Raw genomic sequence first — 21,847 nt, 5'->3', positions numbered from 1 at the left:
ATACGATGTGCTAGTCCTTTATTCTGTGTAGTTCTAACCTGTTCCTAGCTCCTAAGAGTCCAGTGCCAATAGATTGGTGACTGAAAATGAAGAAACAAATAAGAATACTGGAAAAATACTGCTAAAGATGAAACAAATTGACTTGTATAGTACTGTATCTTGAGTTCATTACAGCTGTTGTTGAATATGCTTTAGATTGTGAAAACTATTGACTACATGGTTAGTGTAAGTTTACCTATGCATAGCCAAAATAAATGCTGAGGGTTCTCAGGTTCTTTGTAAATGTAGTTTGTTTAATTAGTCATTTGTTGTTTGTTTGCAGGAGAATACTGGAAGCAGCAAAAAAAGCTAATCAGTCTGGACATTTCCTCTGGATTGGCTCAGACAGCTGGGGGTCAAAAATTTCACCAGTTCAGCAGCAGGAGGAGATTGCAGAAGGAGCAGTAACCATTCTACCCAAAAGAACATCAATAGATGGTAAGGACACACATGGCACAAACCTCTTGTTCTCTGCCAGTGTTCAAGTACCATAGGTCTCTTTAAAAAATAATTAAAAAATCATGTAGTCCTTGATTACAGGGTAATCAGGAAAAACTTTCCAACTAAGTAACTTGAGTGGGCCTGATCCAACAATCGTTTAATATCTCTGTTAAGATGAGGAGATGCTGAATCTGCAATTAGGCAATCTTATAATTGTCTACTAATTAGGACATTTGGGGTCGAGAGCTTCTTAACATAGCCTGATGTTTTTTTGGGACAAATAAGGAGAGTATTGGATGGATGATAATGAGTCAGCTTATTCTCTGGGGAGGACATCAATCTATGCCCTTCTTTCCTCTCCTAAACTTACTTTAAGAACCCACTAAATTAACTAAGATTCAGACTTAGTGGATGAAGTGAAAGTTGTTTTGAAGCACTTTATTTCTGTGAGGGTACTGGACATAGTAACATCACTTAGTGTCTCATTAAGTGCACTAAACTGGTAATTCATTAGAAAAAAATGAGCACTACTGATGTTATAGGGAGAATTTAGCCACAGGGAGATATTTGTAAAGAGCGTAATCCAGATGGGATGTGTTAATCATGATTTGATTATGGCTGCTGGATTGTAGGGGTAAGGCTGGAGATCAGGTTTCAGCAGGAATCTTTACTTTCTCATCTGGTGTCATTAGATATAAAAATAGAAGCAGAAGTTTAGGTGTTCTGGAAACCCTCTGGTTCAATGAAGAGGTACCTCATTATCTTAAGTGACCTTGAAATGAAATCTAATCCTTAGATTAGATTAATTTACTATGCTGATAAAGTATCTTACTATAGTAGTTTGTATCTAAAGTTTTTCTTGTTCTTATTTTTATACAAAATTTCTTATTGTCTTTAAATTACTATTTTTGATACAGTATCACATTTTAATGCTTCTTTCCCTTCTCTTAAATGTAGGATTTGATAGATATTTTCGGAGCCGAACACTTGCTAACAATCGAAGAAATGTGTGGTTTGCAGAATTTTGGGAGGAGAACTTTGGATGCAAGTTAGGATCACATGGAAAAAGAAATAGCAACATCAAGAAATGCACAGGTAACTCTGAAAGTAAAACATTATCTGTAAATTGTTCATAGGAGCGCAGGAAAGGAACCGCTTTCTTTTCATCACTTTTCTGACTCCCTTCAATTCTCCAATGCATATTGCTGAGCTGTAAGAAAAGTGTGACATTTTTTTCTTGAACATGAAGAAAAAATTCATGGACAATGTAAGAGAAATCTAGTAGTTAATTTGCACAAATCCTGTGACGGTACACATTTTGTTAAAGACCTGTGGCAGTGGTTCAATTCCATACATGTTTTCAATGACCTCTTCTCTGATCCTATCTGTAGTTGTCAATATGATTTTTTTTTTAGCGAATGGGAGCATCACAGTAATTCTCATGTTGTTATCCCTGAAGTATATACAGTGAAAATTAAATTTCTGTTTAAACTATTGAGGTCTTGATGATAGGTCAAGTCTTGAACTCCTTATTTAGTTTACAAACTCTGTTTGAGGATGGAGTAAAAAGGAAATCAATACATTCTTATTACTTGTCCTCACGTGTAAAAAACAGGATTCTATATCATATTATAAAACTGAAAGCCTTTATAAAGTTTGACCAAAACCTCTAGGTAATTATCACTTGTTTTCACAAACCTGCTTGCTCGGGCATCAAATTGTCACAACAGCTAATACAGCACTCATATCAGTAGCTGAGTTTGATCTTATATTTTCTTACTGTTACTTGGATAGTTTATTACAAGAATGTTACCTTCTGTGACTACAGCAGATTGCTTATGTTACTTCTTGTGTAGATACCTTTACCTAATGTCAGGGCCTCCAGTGTTATTTCCTTAATTACTGCCACCACCCCCAGCATTACAGGTTGTGGCCACTCTCTCTGTTATTGGTGGAAGCAGCAATACCCAATTTTCTGCGCTACATGCATAAGTCATCTGTGATGTGCCTTGATTTTTCTTCTTTCACTAAATAATACTCTTCACATGGAAAATGAACTTTTTTGTTCACTGGCTCTCCCAAGATTTCTGGCTGCCTGGTGACACTTTCACACAGCCTTTGTTATAGAGGCGCTCTTCCAAACTTTCTGCACACCAGCACCCCTGTTCTCCTGGCTTTGTCAGACAGATACACTGTGCAGTATCCAAGCACATGCATTCCTGCACTTTCTGCACCATCAGATTTATTGTATATGTACTGTGCCATCAATTCAAACACTGCACTGGGCTTCTCAATGATTAGATACATCTCACAGAAATACCAGAACCAATGCTTGCACTCTCTCATTTCAACAATGCCTTGTCTTCTGCCTTTTACCACATATTCCACCAAAAAAAAAAAGGATAATATTCACTTCCTCACTGAGCTGAATGATAGCTCATTACTCTAATCCTTTGCTTATTGGCCTTGATTCACATAGCAGTAAGTCATGGCTGGATAGTTACCCACGTCTGAAAAGGAATTATTTTGTTTTTACTATTTTAAGTAGAAAATACATGGGTTTTTAAAGTTTTTCAGGTGGAATGAGGGGTGTACGTGCTATAGTTTGTGAAGCTCTAAATGTTACCACAGATGGTTGTATGACTTGTCTCAGCCTCATCACATCTGTCAAATTGAATTACCAAGTGAAAGGTAGTGTATAAAATGCATAGGCTATATCTTGATAGATCCAAAATAATTTCTGATTGAAACAGATATCCATATATTTTATGAAACAAAATTATGGTATGTTCTCTGTGCCTGAAAATAGAAAGAAAACATTTTCTGTACCCAGGAAGTTAATATGATATCAGGTGGTGGGATGAAGACATGGGCGGTCTCATATGTTGGTTGCACATGTATTTTCACCCACAGAGGAAAAACCTATGAATTCTTCTGCAAGAGCATCTACAAGTGATAGGACTCATGACTAAAACCAGTTAAAAGTAGTTTACCACAATAGAAAAGACACTTGGACAGCAGCAGACTTGAAACAAGCTGGTGATTCATCATGATCCCTATGCTTATCTAACTCAAATTTAAAGGGTTGGGTAACAAAAATGAAAAAAATATGTTCATTTTAAGTAAAAAGAAACAAGAGATTGCGGGGGGGGCAGGTAAGTTCGAAATAAACCTCCTATGATTTAAGGAAAATTCTAGATGGAGAATGGGAGAATGACCTCAGGCCAGTATAGACCCAGATAATTACAAATGACATCTTGACACACCCCAGTTATCTGTTAGGACCTCCCATGCACAAAATAGAGGCAGCAATGAAATCCCTGACTGGTTCTTCATACCACAGATGAGTCAGTGTACTATGATCTTCTATGTCTACTAAAGATTAAATATGCCACTCCTGAAATTATCTTTCCCTTGAGAAGACAGAGGTTTACTTCATGGCCAAGTCTGCTCTGAAATAATGATGGTAAATAAAAGAAATGAATGAATCCCCCAATTTCAGTACGAATATAAGAGCTGTTACATTTAGTTATTTCTAACTTAATATTGAAACCTTGAATCTTGGCCTATCCCAGTTGCTATTTGTCCTTCCAGTGTGTTTTGTCTGATATTTTATGTGTAGTTTCTCGGTCCTAATTTTCAGCTCAATTCTTAAAAAGAATATGCAGGTGACTGCACACAGGAACAGGTTACCCAGGGAGGTTGTGGACTTTCCTTCACTGGAGATATTCAAGAACTCTCTGGATACAGTCCTGTTCCATGTGCTCCAGGATGACTCTGTTTGAGCAGGGAGGTTGGATCAGATGACCCCTTGTGGTCCCTTCCAACCTTACCTATTCTGTGATTATATGATTCTGTATTCCCGTCTCTAGTTCAGGACTTGAAGACTGAACTTAAAACCACCATTTATCCTGATTTTCCTGTATTTTTATCTGGGCACCGCAGATAATAAGATTCTTTTTGTGTTTTGCCCACCAGTCCAATTCGCGTATTATGTTCCCGTCTCTAGAAGTGTTCAAGAGGCTTCTGGATGTGGCACTTGGTGGTATGGTTTAGGGGTAATTATGATGGTGTGGGGTTGACAGCCGGTCTAGATGACCTTGGAGGTCTCTTCCAACCTTGCATGATTCTGTGATTCTGAGTTGTCAGTGGGCAGTAGTACACTGAAAGATATCCAAAAGCTTGAGATACAGCCATAATCTGAAAATCTCCCTCTCCAATAATATTAAAAGGCAAATTGATAGGTATAAAGTTTTCTCAGGCTTGAGATGGGTTTTATTATGCCTTCCTGTTTATCTTACTTAGGAGGTGCTTGAATCTTTTTCTCATATAACATTTGTAATTCCCAACAACAACAAAGCTGATATCCCTATTCTCTATTTATTCGAGTCATTCATATTCAAATTTTTACTAGCTGCAGTGAGGATGCTACTGATTTAATCCAATTTCAAGCATTTTTTTTCCCTGGGAAGATACTAGAAAATGCTTAATAGTGAAAAACCTTTCTCTCTTTTCCATGTAAAATCAACAGTGTTTTTAGCACTGGAAGTCCTGAAGGAATTTATTTTCCTTCAAGGTTAGAATTACACAAGGGTATAAACCTTCTTATTATTTCTGTTCTCATGCAGTACTGATTATTACAGTCAAGTGTTGTGATGGCTTGAACGGTTTTTTTAAACTGTTATTTTAAATATATAACTGTTATTTATTTAAACTGTATTTTAAAATCTTCTTTATTTCTGGTTGCTGTTGCTTCTTATTCCTAAAAGAATTTGTGGTTTGGAGACAAATAAAATGAGTTTGCCTGTTTGTTTACTTTCTGATTTTTGCCATTTCACAGAAAGCAATGATTCACCTAAACTTTGAAAAAGTAATTTCTTTGCCACTATTGATTTGCAGCTAGCTCTGTGTGTTTCTGAATTTGAGTGTACATTGATCAAATCCTCAATATTAGAATAGTTCATTGAAAAATATTAAAGATTTGTTCCAACTTCTCTGGAATTAAAAAAAAATCAAATTGGGCCATTAACTTAGTAAGCACGAAACAATATTTCAATGACTACCTTTAAACTTTTTTATTCAGGGAAGGAGAAAAGCATTTGCAGAGAAAATTCATTTGTCTTACTACAACAAAATGGAAAAGAATGTAGCACGACTAGGATTGAACCATATGTAGAAGTTACCAGAAGCCTTACTTCACATATTTTTTCAAGGCACAGGTTTTCTATATTCATAGATATAGAAAATAAAAAGATCTTTAGTGAAATGAGACATGAATCTTTCAGGGGTCTTCAACAGTCTTTCTTTAGCACTGGGATCTCTGTGGGAATGGGAAGTGAGGAGATGAGAAGCTTTTTACTCATCCCTGTGCCCCCAGCAGAAAACTGTAAAGACAGAGACAGCATTCATCCTTTGATTCCTATTGATTCTTCAAGAGAAAGGACTTTCACCGTGGTTACAGGAGATGGCAGAGACTCTATGCCTACTTTAAATTTAACATCCTGGAGTATTTTCATCATGTCCCTCAGCTTCCCACTCAACTGGTGGGCCAAGTTTCTGGTAGCTGAAGATTTGGCATTATTTAGGAACATTGTGGACTGACCAGATTTATTCCTGTCATTGTGTTCTTAGCTCCAGCTCTTGGTTGTTGAGCTATTACTTGTCAGTCCTGCCTTAAGATAGATTTCTAGGTCTTGTGTTTCTTAAGAACTCTACAGAAGGATGAATACAAATATTTGAAAATGAAACAAAGGTATTGCAGAGTACTATTTTAATCATTGCATTAAAAAGAGGTTCTGACAATATACACCATCACTCCTTCAGAAAAGCAAAACACAGTGATAGAAAAAGAAAGCAATATTAATGATGAAGAGTAAAGACGGGGGTAAAAATTAAATAAAATTTACTCAGATTCTCTTCCATTAACTTCACAGACTGCTAATATTTGATTTCATTCTAAAAAAAATTCTGATGTCCTTTTTATGTATATATAAAGTATTTCTATGTATAGATGTGCTTACACATGTAGATATGTGTTTGTGTGAATAAGCAGATAGAAATGTAACATGTAACATGTAACAAAGTTGGATACTCTATCATGGTTTAATGGATAAAAACATAGCCTCAAATTCAAATCTGACATAAGAAGACATAGTTTGATTGAGATTTGTTCTGGACTTTCCCCACAGAATCTTTCAAAGGCATGCATTTATCATAGTGTTTACAGTCTTTGAACAGCAAAATGGGGCCCTTTAATAAAACCTCAACAAAAACATTAATTAAGAATCTTCATGCAAATCCCTACAGAAGTTGTCTCTTCCCCTGTTTTGTATGGTTAGTATTTTAATTACTCTTCAAACCTAATCAGCCTTTAACTACCTATAATGGCTGTGTTGCTGAAAATAAAGGTGAAAGAGTTTCCAAAAGTATAGAGAGACCTGTGTAAATTAGCTTAATTTGAATTAGCTCTATCAAACTGAACTATTTGTTTCAATGAAAAAAAATCACAGTGCTGTATAGCAGAAATCATGAATACCTAGGAAATTTACAGATACATTATTTAAATATTTTCTTAACTGTCCTCTTTGAAAATACAACTGTACTTAAAAACATTAACAGAAAGAAGTAAATTTACTCATGTGTGTGTGCAGCCACATTCTGAAAAGTTTATAGAACAACTTGAAAAGTGGAATGTGAATCTTTTAGAGGTGCATTTCATTGCTATTTAGTTTGAGTAATGGTTCTATTACCATAAAATCACTCCTAAAGTAGTTTTTTTCTTGATGAGACCTACGGAAAGTTAAGAAAATCAGCACAGATGCAGTTGAGACACAGCGATTTACCACATTTTCCAAAGGCACTAAGGCTCAGAAGGAGTGTTTTAGAGCACACAGAAATAGCTGTGTGCTCTCCCCCTCTGTGACTTACTTCTGCATTGTGACCAGGATGTTTAGACATGAATTACAAATGGCAGTTCATATTCTTTCTATTCTTTTGCTGCTCTTTGGCATTTCCTTGATTTCTATTTGAAAAGTATCTTCTGAATAAACCACAGAGGATTTTTGACTTTTTATTTACTTTTATTAAATGTCTATTACTGTTTTGTGTAAGTACAGTAATTCCGTGTAAAAATCGCAGTAGCCGGATTTGCAACATGATAAGCAGGAGTCCAAGTTGACTGTTGAATCTTTGCTACCCATCATATCAATTGGACCCAAAAGACTTTGAGGAGTATTTGTCATAGTCTGAGCTGTTTCTTACTCTGCTTTATACGATATCTCAGAACTAAGAAAATTTTGCGTTACAGGTAGCTTCACTGCAGTGGTCTAATGCTGCCTCTAATGTAGCACTAAATCAAACAGCATCATGTACGATTAAATAATACATGGAGTCAGAAAGCATTTACTTTTGGGTTTAGGACCATAGATCATGTCCCAGCTGGCATCAAGACCTCTTTCAATAACTTAAATGAAATTTAATCTCTTTAATATATTATGTCATATGCAATAAATTCACTGTTTTTGCTGATTTTGTCTAGTTCCAAATTTCAGAAACCTTGCTAGTCAATTCCAAAGAAAAAGTTGGTTGTCTAAGAATAGTGAGTAACATTCTGTCAAAATGAATAAGACAGAAATACAGAGTTTCTTGTGCTATTCATCAGGTCAGAATGTTTAGACCAAATTCTCTCCTCAAGGTGGAGAACTAACAGGCATGAACTTTGCCATCTCTCTTCTGACAGGGTCCGATAGACTGATAAGTGATAGAAGACCATAGCTTAAGGTATATTTGATAAAAATATACACATTCAGTTGTCTTACAAAGGACTAGTCTTTTGATACAGAAATTACAGAATTTCAGAAGATTCAAGTTGAATAGTATTTCATTCTGGCAATTGCTAATGTTCTTAAGTATTAATTAACATGACCAAGAGCTGTCAAATCAGGGGACCTAACATATGCTACCCATTTACTGATTTGATTTCTTCATTTCACTTGCTGTCACCCATTTTGTTGTTTCAGCAGTTGTTAGTACTTTTAAATCTCTATAACATATCCAGTGGAATAGCACTTCTAAATCCTAAAATTTCAAATCTAAATTGTTAAAGCTTAGATTCACCTACAAAATTTATCATTTAAAAAAGTTTCTTATTCTAATATGAGAAATTGTTTCTATACTCTGCAGAGGTTTTTAATTTTACTAATAAATAGGAACTCAAGTTTTGTATTCTATCACGAAATGCATCAAATTTAGATTTATAGTATTTTACAAGGTTATGGTTCATAATCTACTGCACAGTCATTTAAATAGAATATCTTGCCATTTTATATTTGATGTACCTGCTGCCAAGTTGGAATACTTTTAATATGTATGTGTATATGCATATGTTTGCTAATAACATACGAATCCAGAAATTCTTATTTCAGCTCAGAGTCAATAGAAGGTCATATCCTAGTGAATGATTTGCTATTTAAAGTACAATTTTGTGTGAATTCTTGAACTGTACCTTCCAAATATAGCCTCTGAAAACTTGTAACCATTATTACTTGTGACATAACTTAGATGTCACACATGTAAGAATGTCATCTGCACTCAATCCTTGTTCCTGGGGGACAATAGTAAGTTACTCTGTCATTTCCAGTACAGCCCAACCACTTTGGACAGATGTTAGTAGAACAGGAAAGTTGATAGTCGGTGCTGCATGCCATTCTTCATCAGTTTGCTCTCCTGGTCTGCCACAAACAGACCACTGCTGTGAATGGGAAGACACGTTCTTTATAAGCCTGAGTACCTGATATCCTTTTCAGGTAGAAAAGATATTTGGCTTTTCCATTTTAAGCATGTTCTTGTAATCCTGCCTTGTGAGAGAACTGGAAGAATTGTGTTAGTCTTGTATATACATCTCTGCCAATATTCAAGCATTTCAGGTTTACAGTGCTAATATTTTATAAGTATGAACTTTTGATGTGAATGCTTTCTGCCTAAATAGACACTTAGTTAGAATACAAATAATACAATAAAAATAGTTTAAGTCTTCATGGACCATTTACTGCATAGTTTTCAATGTCTGTAGATGTAGTCAAACAGGCTGATCTGCTCTTTATACCCTCACAGGAGGCTAGTCATCCTTCAGACCTGTTGACCATTGCCCAACCACTCTAGCACTGTGCTGTGAACTAATCTGTTTGATAACTTTCAACGTGAAACTTCATTACCAAAATCAGCAGCAGTCATGTTAATTTGATCGAATATATTTTTCTGTATTCACTAGTAGTGGTCCATGATACATTTGCTCCTGGTCTATCGCATGGTGGGAGGATACCAGTTGGGCAGAGAAAGAGTGGCCTTTGTGAGGTACCTTCTTCCCTAGGAGGCCAGGTGCCCTGAGACCACACCTATATAATTGAACAGTGCGCCTCTGCAGAGTGAAGCAGTTGATGATGAGCATCTGGGGTCCCCATGGTACTCATTTAAAAATATTTTACTTCAGGTTACTATGTTCCTTTGAGCTGGAGGGCCACATCACCAGAAATCATACTATGCATTAGTTTGCCCTCGTTGCTGTGCTGTGCAGTGGGACACAGCAGGACTGCTCACCCAAGTGAAATTGGAGGCAGCCAGGAAATTTGTTTCAAAAGCACATATCTTATCCACATAAAACATGAGTGTAGCTGCACGCAAAGGACTGAGTGGGTAAAGCTGAAGAAGGGTAGACCCCCCATCTAGTGTTTTCAGAGTCTGTGTGGTGAAGGAAAGGAAATTGATGCTCATGACACTGATCTCTCTGCGTAAGTCAGTAGGATATAGAGTCTCCTCTCTGCTTGGCTCCTGAGCACAAGCATGATTTGACTGCTCTTGCCTTTATATGTAGAAGATGACTAACTGCAAACTAACATTTCATTATTTCATTTATTAGCTGTTCTGAGTGGCAAAAAGTCACAGAAGTACAGAATCACAGAATCACAGAATCACAGAATCACAGAATATGCTGAGTTGGAAGGTACCCACAAGGATCACTGAATCCAACTGCTGGCTTTGCACAGGACCATCCCCAAGAGTCACACCATGTGCCTGAGTATCAACCAGATGCTTCTTGAACTCTGTCAGGCTTGGTGGTGTAACCACTTTCCTGGGAACCTGTTCCAGAGCCCAGCTACCCTCTGGGAGAAGAACCTTTTTCTAATATCCAACCTAAACCTCCCCTCACACAATTTCAGGCCATTCCCTTGGGTCCTGTCACTGGTCACCACAGAGAAGAGATCAGTGTCTGCCTTTCCTCTTCCCCTCACAAGGAAGTTGTAACTGCAATGAGGTCTCCTGTCATTCTCCTCTTCTCCGAGTTGAGAAGAGGACACTGAGGGGACACCTCATCGCAGTCTACAATTTCTATTTAATACGTAGCTCAATATTTTTAAGGTGTTTTTAATATTATTGGAGTATCTATTGATTCAAAATGCATTTCTAAATTTACCAGTGCATAGTTTCTCAGTAGCTCAAATAAAGTAGTACGTTTGTTGTGTTCTGTAACTGCAGAAAAATGTTGTCTCACACGTATACTGGAATATGTAGTGACTTACAACATAAACTGTTAATGCAAAAATTCCCACAAAACAGTCTTTCTCTATTAGTTAATACTTGATTTACAGGATATCAGCAAGTTAAAACAAATATGAGAACAAGGGCAAAGCAAATCTTAATCTTTCTATTGTGATCTCTTTAGTGATTATGTTTGATATTATAATATGTTTCAACTTATTCTGATGTTAAATACCACTATGCCACAAGTAAATATATATTTCAATAATTATATATTAATATATAATATATTAATAATTATTTTAATTTTATAATACAATGAGTAAAGGTAAACTAAGCGGTTTCATAATTTCATCAAGCAGTAATGAAAATACATTAGATTGCTTTAATATCATGAACATTTTCAATACATTGAATAATTATTCACCTGTGAAATGTCCCTGATTTATAAGTAATTGCTCACCTTTTACGGAACAGAGTTCAGACTGGTCACCTGTAAACACATGCAGATGCTTTTTAATCTACCAAGTAGAATTTTATTGAAGAAATAGTTCCAGGAAAATCAATGGGGCATACATAATGAACTGTAGTGTAAATCAGTGCAGAAAAGGAGGTCAGAATTTGGCTTTTAAGGGATGAGTGTAGCCATTAAAGGTACCAGCTATAGTTCAATATTTCCAGAATATTATTTGCATCCAGTATTTGAGATAGGTGTTTTTGTATGGAGGGTTCTTATGAGAGGTCAGGTAAAAGAACAAGTGTACCTAATTAGTGTTAAAAATCAATATACAGGGGAGGAGGAGTATATTTGTTACAGTGAACTTTTACTCATTTAACTGCATGGCTGGGCATAATGATTTTGACTTTGGACTAGTGCATGTTTAAGGCTTGCAGGCCTGCACTTTGATAGAGCTCATGAGACAGGATTTACTTAATTCTCCAACTTCTGGCAGGCCACCTCCATATGTCAGTAACCTGCTTAGACTGGTATGACTTAACCTGTGAGGATGCCCATCTCTCTTTACAGATTGCAAATAGACCTAGATGACTAAATTGGATGAGGTGTCCCACTTTTAGATTCCTCAAAGCAAGTGAAATGAATCATATTCCATGGTTGAATTGGTCCTCACCTTCTAAAAAAGCAATCTGCCTTCCCAGTTCATGTAAAATCCTAGTGATAACTCTAATATCTGCTTGTATTAATTATGACTGAATTACATAAATGTTTAGAGGTAATTTAACATTCTTACAGGTATTTTCATAGATAGAAAAAAAAGGGCAGTTAATACATGACAGTTCTCATACATAGGTTATTAGCAAATAATCCTCAGATCTGAATATATGACATTGATAATATCATAGATTTTCAGAATGCAATATCCTGTGGAATTATGCAAAATATTTGTTGAAAAAGATGTATATTTCAGTTTCATATTTAGGTTTTATTTAAAAAATAAATATTTAATTATTTTGGATAAAATATTTTTATTCTGTGATGAGATAATACCAGCAGATAGACAAATTAAGGCTTGAAAATCTTTGATGAATCTACATAATGCATATGATCTGTCACTGAGAGAAATGCACCTGGTGTTGTGACCTCATGTGCTCTGCAGAAAATAAGTTACTTTCAGTTTATTAAAATGATATTGTGGGGTGAGGTGTGCTTCCTTAAGTGGTATCTTCGATCACATCAGTAGACAACGGGTGATTAATGCTGTGAGGTTTTCCTACTGTGTCTTCATCATGTACTGTGACTTTTGAAACTACAGCAAAGGAAACAAATTTATTTTATTCCTTTTAAATTTTGAAAAAGTGACTGAGTTTCTAAAAGTGGCAGTTTTAAGAACGTTGTAAGTGCTGGATTGCAGAGTGATAGAATGAGCTCTGCAATTCACTGAACCTTCTTGTAGGATATATTAGAATCATGGAATAATGGAATCATTAATATTGGAAAAAACCAGCAACATCATCGAGTCCAACCTTTGACTGAACACTCCCATGTTAACTAAACTATAGCAATAAGTGCCATGTCCAGTCATTTCAATTTTAGAAATGACATTTTATATTGCATATAAAATCTAAAAATATAACAAACACATGGACTGTGTGCAGATTAATAGAATAATTGGGGTTTTTTTTAACTTTTTGGACAGAAATGTTAACATCTGCCAAAAGGCTACAGTGGACAAAAAAGTGGTCATGTTCTGCATTGTACTTAAAAGTATATAGCATTCATCAATTTACTGATAAAAACTATCTAGAAAGAAAATTTTACAGATGAAAAATTAGAAATTGACTTTGTAATTAGTAATTCCAAATAAATAACAAACATAAGATTACAAATGATTTCACAAAATTTGGAAGATAAAAGGAAGTTAAATTTTCTGTATAAATTGCTAAGTATTTACTGATAGATAAGGTACACACATTCAGGGATATAATTCCTAGAACTCATTGCATTTTTTTTTTTTGAACTGGACCATATATACATACATATATATATATATATGTGTATAATTTTAACTGTTTCGCAAAATTAGAGTATAAATTTTAGAGGAAAAAGCATGCTCATGAACTTTTGATACCTTTCCCCTGGATTTTAGGGGAAATCTGTAGTTGCAGCAGTGTTTTAAAATGGTGAGAAGAAAAATAATGAAAGTAAGAAAAATTAATTTACTGTGTTAGATCATACAAGTCTTCATGTCAGCTAGCAGAACTGAAAGTGAGCATGCAAAGGTCTTTCACATTTGCAATTTCTATATGCAGTAGGAAAGCATAGAATGTAAAGTTTGATACCTGACAGCCTGCAGGAAAAAGGTCAGATGAACCTACATAGCTTCTGCACTTTTCAGCAGAACTACCTATGGCCTGGATATCAGCATTCATATTAAAACTTTCCCGGAATTCTCTGTTAAATATTGTTCTTTTAGCTGGGCTCTGATTGACCCACACCTCTGCAAGCTGAAGTATGCGACTTTCGGGTCTGCTTAAGATTTGGGTTGAATTTTGAATGAGTATTAAGGTCACTTCCCATTTTATCTGAAATGTTTTTACCAATTCCTCTGTGAAAGTATCATTCATGTGATTTATGATGACAATAAAGGAAACTGGGTTTGAAACATGAGACCAAAGGTTTTGCAACTTAGTTGCAGAGAGATAAAATACAAAGGCTGTATAGCGGCCAGATCTTCAATGCTGCACATTGACATGAAGAGTTATGAGATTTGAGAGGATATGGCCCCCCCAAATGAGAGTAATAACTTGATTCTTTGTGAAAATCATAGAGAGGTCAGTAATCAAAGGCTGAGTAGGATAAGAAAAGCTTTAAAGGAATGATCAGAAGGGAAGCTACATTGCTTTTCACTTTAGAAGAGAAGAGTTAGATCTTAAAAGTAGGGTGAGAATAAGCAGAGCTTTATAGGTAGGTTGCACAGAACCTTGAAGTAAAGACAAGAACTTTAAACATCCTATGTAAAGGTTAACCAACCAAAAATTTGATCTCAGCAATACTAAATTATGAAATTTTGTAGAATTGATGGAAGAAAAATTGTATGTGAGAGTGTACTGTGGTACATATTACTCCTTGAAATCTCTTTTGGTCTGATGTTATGTGGTTCTGTTTTCCATGGATTATATTTTTTCTTTTTGTCATTTAGCATGAATCATTCTTCTGAAAAAAGGAATTAAAATTTCTTGCAGCTTCGTTCACTGTAATATTGAATCACATTGGCTTTTACTTTTAGAACCTTTAACACCAAGGCTATATATTTGCTTCCAGTAATATAATGACATTGAAAAAAGAAAGCGTGTTTTTAGAATGTGAATGGTGCTTTTACCACCTACTTCACCTTTTTACAGTGCTCCTTAAAGAAAATGAAAAAAATTCCCTTTTTTTTTTTTGGTTAATGTATTTTTTTCTTATATTTTAGAAAGGTGTATCTGAACATATGCTGGTTGTGATTACAAAGGTGCTCATTGTAGTCCTATCCCAATCTGGGTCTGGTGCAGTCATCCAAACAAAAACTGGCATCCTTTCTCTTTTTGAGGTTCTCTACTTGTTCTTGTTGGTCATTTACAGTATCTCTGGCTGATGCTTCATAATGATATTTACTCCTCAGAAATGTGGCTACGTGAAATTTCAAACGATCATGTTTTTATGATGTTCAAGTCCTTAGTAACTCTTTTATAAGACTATGTACTTTTATTATATCTCAGTACATTAATTTTAAATGATGTTTTGAATGCTAGTTTAAATTAGGTTTCATTTTAGAGTGAGGTACTTAATTACATCATGATCAAGCGTTTTGGGTGCAATTATGCCTTCAAACAATTTACTGTCCTGCAAGGTAGAGGGGGCCACTTATGCATCTGTGCAAGATCACACTGAATTCAGTAGCATTTCACAGATGAAGAGTCTTAAGAATGATTATGGCAACATGAACAATGTCTTAAATATATTATCTACCCATGTCAAAATATTCTATAGCCAGTTCTACAATGAAATAGAAATTTGAAGTGCTTGTACTTTGCTGCCTTATGATACCTCCCTAGAGAGCAGGGGGTTATTTGACAAACTGCATTATTAATGGTTTTCATTGGTCATATTGTTTGTTCTTCAATTTTGTATGTGATTGACTATCTGATCAAAATGATGGTGATATAATCCTATTCCATGCTTTTTGCTATCCATACAGGTCTACTGTCTGGAGCATACAATTTTAAAATATTAATATGATTTACAGTATACGTGCACATATATCGCAGTATGCATTTATTCTCCTGAATAAAATCTTTCCCTTAATCCTTTTGTCATACCTATCTGTATGCAGGTCTACAGAGGATGCTTTTGGAGAAAAATATTTTGCTTTTCCCAAACCCTTCTCCTCCCTCTAATTTTTGTGTTACTGATTTTCAGTTCAGCATAGAAACTCTCAGTGGGAGGTGAAGAAAGGCTCAGCGAGTTATTAAGAGTAATAGCATTCAGCCTGGAGAGAGAGGACCTGATGCTGTGGGAGCTGGGCCTTGGGCATGGACCTCTTCATGTTGACATGCACTGGCAGGCCACAGGAGAACAGTTCCCAGTCCCCTCTCCCTCGTTCCTAGCCTCAGACGAAATGGAACATTTTCAGTGACAACTGTTACACATTCAGAACTTATTTAGGAAAGTGGGAAAAAATGTAATAAGGGTCAAAACCTTTATTCTTAATTTATTATTCAGGAAATCCTCTTGAGAAGCAGAACTGCAAAGAAGATCAATCTTCTATTTCAAAAAGGATTTTGACATTTGGAATTGAAATCAAACCAGACCATTTTACAATTCAAAGCAAAGAGAATTAAACCATACTCTATTTCAATGAAAATACTATAGTGTCCTATCTAGCATAAAAATCAAATACATGTAACCAAAAGTTTCAAACTGTTTTAGTTCTAAAATGTAACAGTCACATTTGCAACATAGTCCTGGTTTTCTCTGTTGTTTTCCCTACAAACCAAAATGTTGCTAAGCTTTTTAGAAAGTATTTTTGCTGTGATGGAACTACATTCTCTATTGAAGTGTAACTCTGTAACAAAGTCACCCCAGAACTCTTAGCTTAAGATGAGGACAAAAATGTACGATGTGGGATGCAGAAAAAAACACGTTTTTTGTCAGAGCAGTGTGTAATATTTTATTGTATGCACTACATGCATACACAGGAAATGTTTATCTAGCACACAACTGATGGAAACAAAAATGACAGTGTTCATAAATGATGTAATGATTATGACGAATCACACAGATAAAAACATTGACATTGATGTCTAGTAGTTTTTCATGTCCCTGGACAGTGGATAAATCCTTCTATGAGGCTATTTTTCAGACAATACTAATTTCACCTCTTCTTCAAAATCAAAGATATGATTGTAGAAGTAGAATGTCGGGCAGGAGCTGAGCATACTCACCTCTTAACAGTTATGTATTTCCTGAACCCCAGCTCATCATCATGGCTAGACTTTGCGAATGAAGATCCGGGAAGGGCTCTACCCACATTTGCTACAAGTGCCCTGGTGGCTAAAAAGGCCAATTCAAGATAGACAAGTCCGGTTACAAAAGGCACAGCAAAAAGACTCCTTAGGTGGTATCGACAAGACACGGTTCTTTCTGTGTTGTCTTTTCTCCTCGGGAGTGATCCTGAGTGTGTTCTCAAAATAAGCAGCAGCGTTATAGATGGTGTGTCTCCAGACCTCCCGATTGGAGGCCAGAGCTGACCAGTGATGATGATCAATATGGCCAAGGCTGAGATGTTGTTTCAGGGAGTCCTTGTATCTTCTTTTTGGGGCTCCTCTCTTGTGGAAGCCTGTGGCAAGTTCACCATGGAGCACGATCTTAGGGAGGCAGTGGTTCTTCATCCTTGAGACGTGCCCTGCCCAACGCAGCTGTGTTCTCAGACAAATGGCCTCAATACTGAACCCCAGCTATGCCAGTAGCTATTCTCCTACAAGAGAATGAAACTCTCTAAAGAATTCAAATCTGATGATCTTATAGATTTATTTATTTTTTTTTAATTTTAAACTTATTTCCACAATTTGGAGCCTTTGTATCTCTTCTGTTGTCCTGGCTTATGACCCCTTAAAAAAAAATAGGAAGTAAACTTTGACAGGTTACTGCATATGTATTACAGAGACATGTTTTTCAGCTATTTTGAATGACTAATTTTTGGCAGTATCATGATATCAGAAATGGAGTATATTTGGTATCTCATGAATTATTGTTCAAGAAAAATGTGGTTTTCTTTGTTTGTTTTTAATTCAAAGTACATTGTGGTAATCTCATCTTTAATACAAGTTTTTTTTGTTCGGAAGATTCCTTAGTGTCCTTCCTTATTTGTGGGGACTATTGTATTCAAAGAATCATAAAATTGTTAAGGTTGGAAAAGACTTAAGATCATTGAGTCCAATACTGCGATGTTCACCACTAAAGCAGGTACATGTATTCTTCTGACATTTATTAAAACCAAGCCACTCTTTCCGATGGATAAACTTTTCTTGGGCAGGTGTTAGAGCAGATCTCTCTTCCCTAGGCAGTATCATGCCATAAAACAGAAAAATTCTTGGTTACTCATAAGCCACCCAGGGTAAGATTGCACTCAGCTACATGGACACAAATATCACCCCAGCTGTGAAATTATATGAGCTGGTAATCTTTGGTGGAGGGGAAGAAGCCAGTGACTGTGTAGGCTGAACGATTTTCAGGCTGTATACAGACTTTGAGATTTCCTGTTTCAAAAACGTGCACTATATTCATGCACTATGGTTTCACCACCACTTCATGAATTGATAATTTAGGTAGAGAAATGTTCCCACAGTTAGCAACTGATAAATCAAATATGTACTGATTGGTAATACTTTTGGCTGTGATTTTGATTCTTAATGTGACTGCTTGTAAATAGAACTATGCTATGCAAACCTGGTCCATTCATACCTACCAAAAAAGAGAGAGAAAAAAAGAGAGGAAATGTTACTTATATTCTGCCCCAAATCATGCGTTGTCTACCTGCCTAATTGCTTATCTGTTGCATGCAGTAGTTTATTACTTATATTACCCCACAAAAAGCTTTTACACCTGTAGGTGCTGTCTGGCCTGTCTTCTTCCACTTCCCTCGGGCTATGTTACTTACATAAACTGATCTTAATAAGGTGATTCTGAAATGAATTTCCTCTTTTAAAGGTTAAATATTTTAAATAGAATTCAATTGTGATGAAGCTTAGAGGACTCACATGGAGGTAGCAGCCTAAGCCTGGTGAGGTCATTTGTCATACCACATAATTTCCTTGGCTTCAGAGCCAACAGGAGCACCACAGACATGATATTTGTTCTCAGACAACTGCAAGAGAAGTGTAGGGAACAGAACAAAGGTCTCTATGTAACCTTTGTCGACCTCACCAAGGCTTTCGATACTGTAAGCAGAAAAGGTCTTTGGCAGATTTTGGAACGTTTAGGTTGTCCCCCCAAGTTCCTTAAAATGATCATCTCACTTCATGAGGATCAGCACGGCCAAGTCAGATATGGCAACACGCTTTCTGAGCCCTTTCTAATAAAGAATGGTGTGAAACAAGGCTGCGTTCTCGCTCCTACCCTATTCACAGTCTTTTTCAGTATGATGCTCCAAAGGGCCTCGGCAGACCTCGATGATCAGGACGGTACCTACATTCGATATCGTACTGATGGAAGCCTATTCAACCTAAGGCGACTGAAGGCCCATACTAAGACCCTAAACCATCTTGTCCGGGAGCTGCTCTATGCTGATGACGCTGCCCTTGTTGCCCACACAGAAGCAGCTCTGCAGCGTTTAACATCCTGCTTTGCAGAGGCTGCTGAGCTCTTTGGGCTGGAAGTCAGCTTAAAGAAGACAGAAGTTCTCCATCAGCCTGCACCTCAGGAAGTCCCCCACCGTCCCCACATCACCATCGGCCAGTCAGAACTCAATTCAGTCCAACAGTTTAATTACCTAGGCAGCCTCATCTCCTCAGATGGTAAGATTGATGGGGAGATAGACAATAGGTTAGCGAAGGCATACAGTGCTTTTGGAAAACTCCATAAACGAGTATGGCGTAATAAACACTTGAAGAAAAGCACCAAGATCAGTGTTTACAGAGCCATAGTGCTGTCTACTCTTTTATATGGTTCCGAATCATGGGTCATCTACCGCCACCACCTGCGTCTCCTAGAACGCTTCCATCAACGCTGCCTCCGTACAATCCTTAACATCCATTGGTCAGACTATGTGACCAATACATCTGTTCTCGAACAGGCAGCAATTACAAGTATTGAGGCCATGTTACTGAGAACGCAACTGCGTTGGGCAGGGCACGCCTCCAGGATGAAGGACCACCGCCTCCCTAAGATCCTGCTCTATGGTGAACTTGCCACTGCCTGCCGCAAGAGAGGAGCTCCAAAGAAAAGATACAAGGACTCCCTGAAGCAACAACTCAGCCTCGGGCATATTGATCACCATAACTGGTCCACTCTGGCCTCTAATCGGGAGGCCTGGAGACAGACCATTTATAACGCTGCTGATGCTTTTGAGAAAGCACGCAGGATCACTCTTGAGGAGAAAAGACAACGCAGAAAGAATCGAACCTTGCAGAATATACCATCTAAGGAGTCTTTCTGCTGCGTCTTTTGCAACCGGACTTGCCTTTCTCGTATAGGCCTTTTTAGCCACCAACGCGCTTGCATGAAAAATGGGTAGAGCCCTTCCCAAATCTTCGTTCACGAAGCCTAGCCATGTAATTTCATTGTACTGATGCTTTCAGCTTTGGGAAGTGGATCCCTCCCTGGTTTTACCTTATTTGCAGCATGTTGCTCCATACTATAGCAAATTATTCTAATTGCAAGGGGAAAGCAATAATTTTCAAGCTTGCCTTTGGTAGTTTCTTAAAAAAGCTCATTCAGAGAACAGAGGATGTGTAATTTATAACCCAGGTATTGAACTTTTCCATTGAGATGTGAGAAGTTGGGTACAACTGAAAAAAGTATGAAATTTTGGCTCCACAACACTCCAAGATGTGTACAGGACAGAAACACAGATAATAATGACAATGAAGGAAGAACCCCAAACAATGCCAGGGGCTGATGCCTGAATCAGAAATTGCTAATTTACCTCTGCTATGAAATACGGAGTTGTTGGACCCTAGAAGAGATGGGAAGAATTAGAGTGTTTATATGCATTTCACTGTGAGAATGGGAGAAAGGAAAGAATTTTTTTTTATATTGCCTGCTTATTTAATGGTTTTATTTCTTTGTTATTTTTATATCTTTTCTTTACTTTCTGCTTGCACCATAATCCATTCCTCGTCTTTCTCATTTAATTTCAACTCTAGAATTTATTGAACTATGTCAAATCCCTCTGTACAAGCAAGTCTTTGATTAGCCCCCTGTTTGTTAAGTCTTAGAGTGTAGTAATTAGGTACATTCAGGTAGGCTTAAAAAGGAACAAGTAGCTTGAGTTTTCACAGCAGCTATTCAGTGTGACAGTCCTACAAGTATGAATTGTTTTGACTTTTCTCACTTAGAGATGCCAGTAGTCTTTTGTGACAACTGATTCCCAGTTGAGATTCATTCTCCTGTACAGCTTGAATGCATGACTTGTTTCAATTAGCACTGCCAGGGTATTTAAAATCTACTTGCAACTTTGTTTCACCTACATGGTGACTCAACAGTACAATGTATTAATAAAAGTTTAGAAATAATTATGGTGTTTACCCTTGAATCTAGCAGACTTTGAGGATGTACCTTAATAGTGTCACAAAACTGGTGCAAGTTCACACAGGAATAGATTTATTTCTTATGCTCTGCTAAATTTCCTGTGGAATGCTGAGTGCATTAGGATCCATGGTAACAGAGCCTGCTGCAGCACTGTATTATTGTGCTGTTGATAATACAAGTCCATCTAATTAGCACCAAATGTCAGGGTACTAAGAAGAGCAGGTGGCACCATTTGTATCTGAAGTAAATATAAACACAGTATTTATGTGCAAAACCAGGCACAATAAAGCCTTTTGTAAAGTCTGTTATATCTGGTTTGTGTGATTAATAAGATCTGAGAGAGAGAAGATAATTATAAACTGTGACCCATAAATGGAACTGACAATTTCTAGTCCAGGTTGAACCAAAAGCTATTGATAGGAAATATTTTGGGCTTGAGACTTTAAAGAAATAAGATGCATTACTTTAAGAATAGAGACTGTAATATTTGTTTTTTGTAAAGTCCATGGTTCATTCTTGATTCACGTTCTGTCTTAAAAGTTGTTAGGAGTAATGACAATTGTGAATAAAAAGAAGGTGAAGAAT

The 21,847-nt window shown here is 36.6% G+C and overlaps 1 protein-coding gene across 5 annotated transcripts in view; it reads left to right on the top strand.

The window, feature by feature from the left end:
- Window positions 1-21,847, top strand: part of GRM8 (glutamate metabotropic receptor 8) — a 325,188-nt gene that overhangs the window by 148,339 nt on the left and 155,002 nt on the right. For all 5 annotated transcript variants that reach the window (XM_027679190.1, XM_027679195.1, XM_027679193.1 and 2 more), the window contains 2 exons: window positions 323-477; window positions 1,438-1,575. In XM_027679190.1, the coding sequence (XP_027534991.1) occupies window positions 323-477; window positions 1,438-1,575 (293 nt within the window). The remainder of the gene's footprint in view (window positions 1-322; window positions 478-1,437; window positions 1,576-21,847) is intronic.

Source organism: Neopelma chrysocephalum, unplaced genomic scaffold (assembly GCF_003984885.1).
Source record: "Neopelma chrysocephalum unplaced genomic scaffold, ASM398488v2 Primary Assembly neopelma1_45, whole genome shotgun sequence".
Lineage (NCBI taxonomy): Eukaryota > Metazoa > Chordata > Aves > Passeriformes > Pipridae > Neopelma > Neopelma chrysocephalum.
This window is presented reverse-complemented; position numbering and strand designations above follow the sequence as displayed.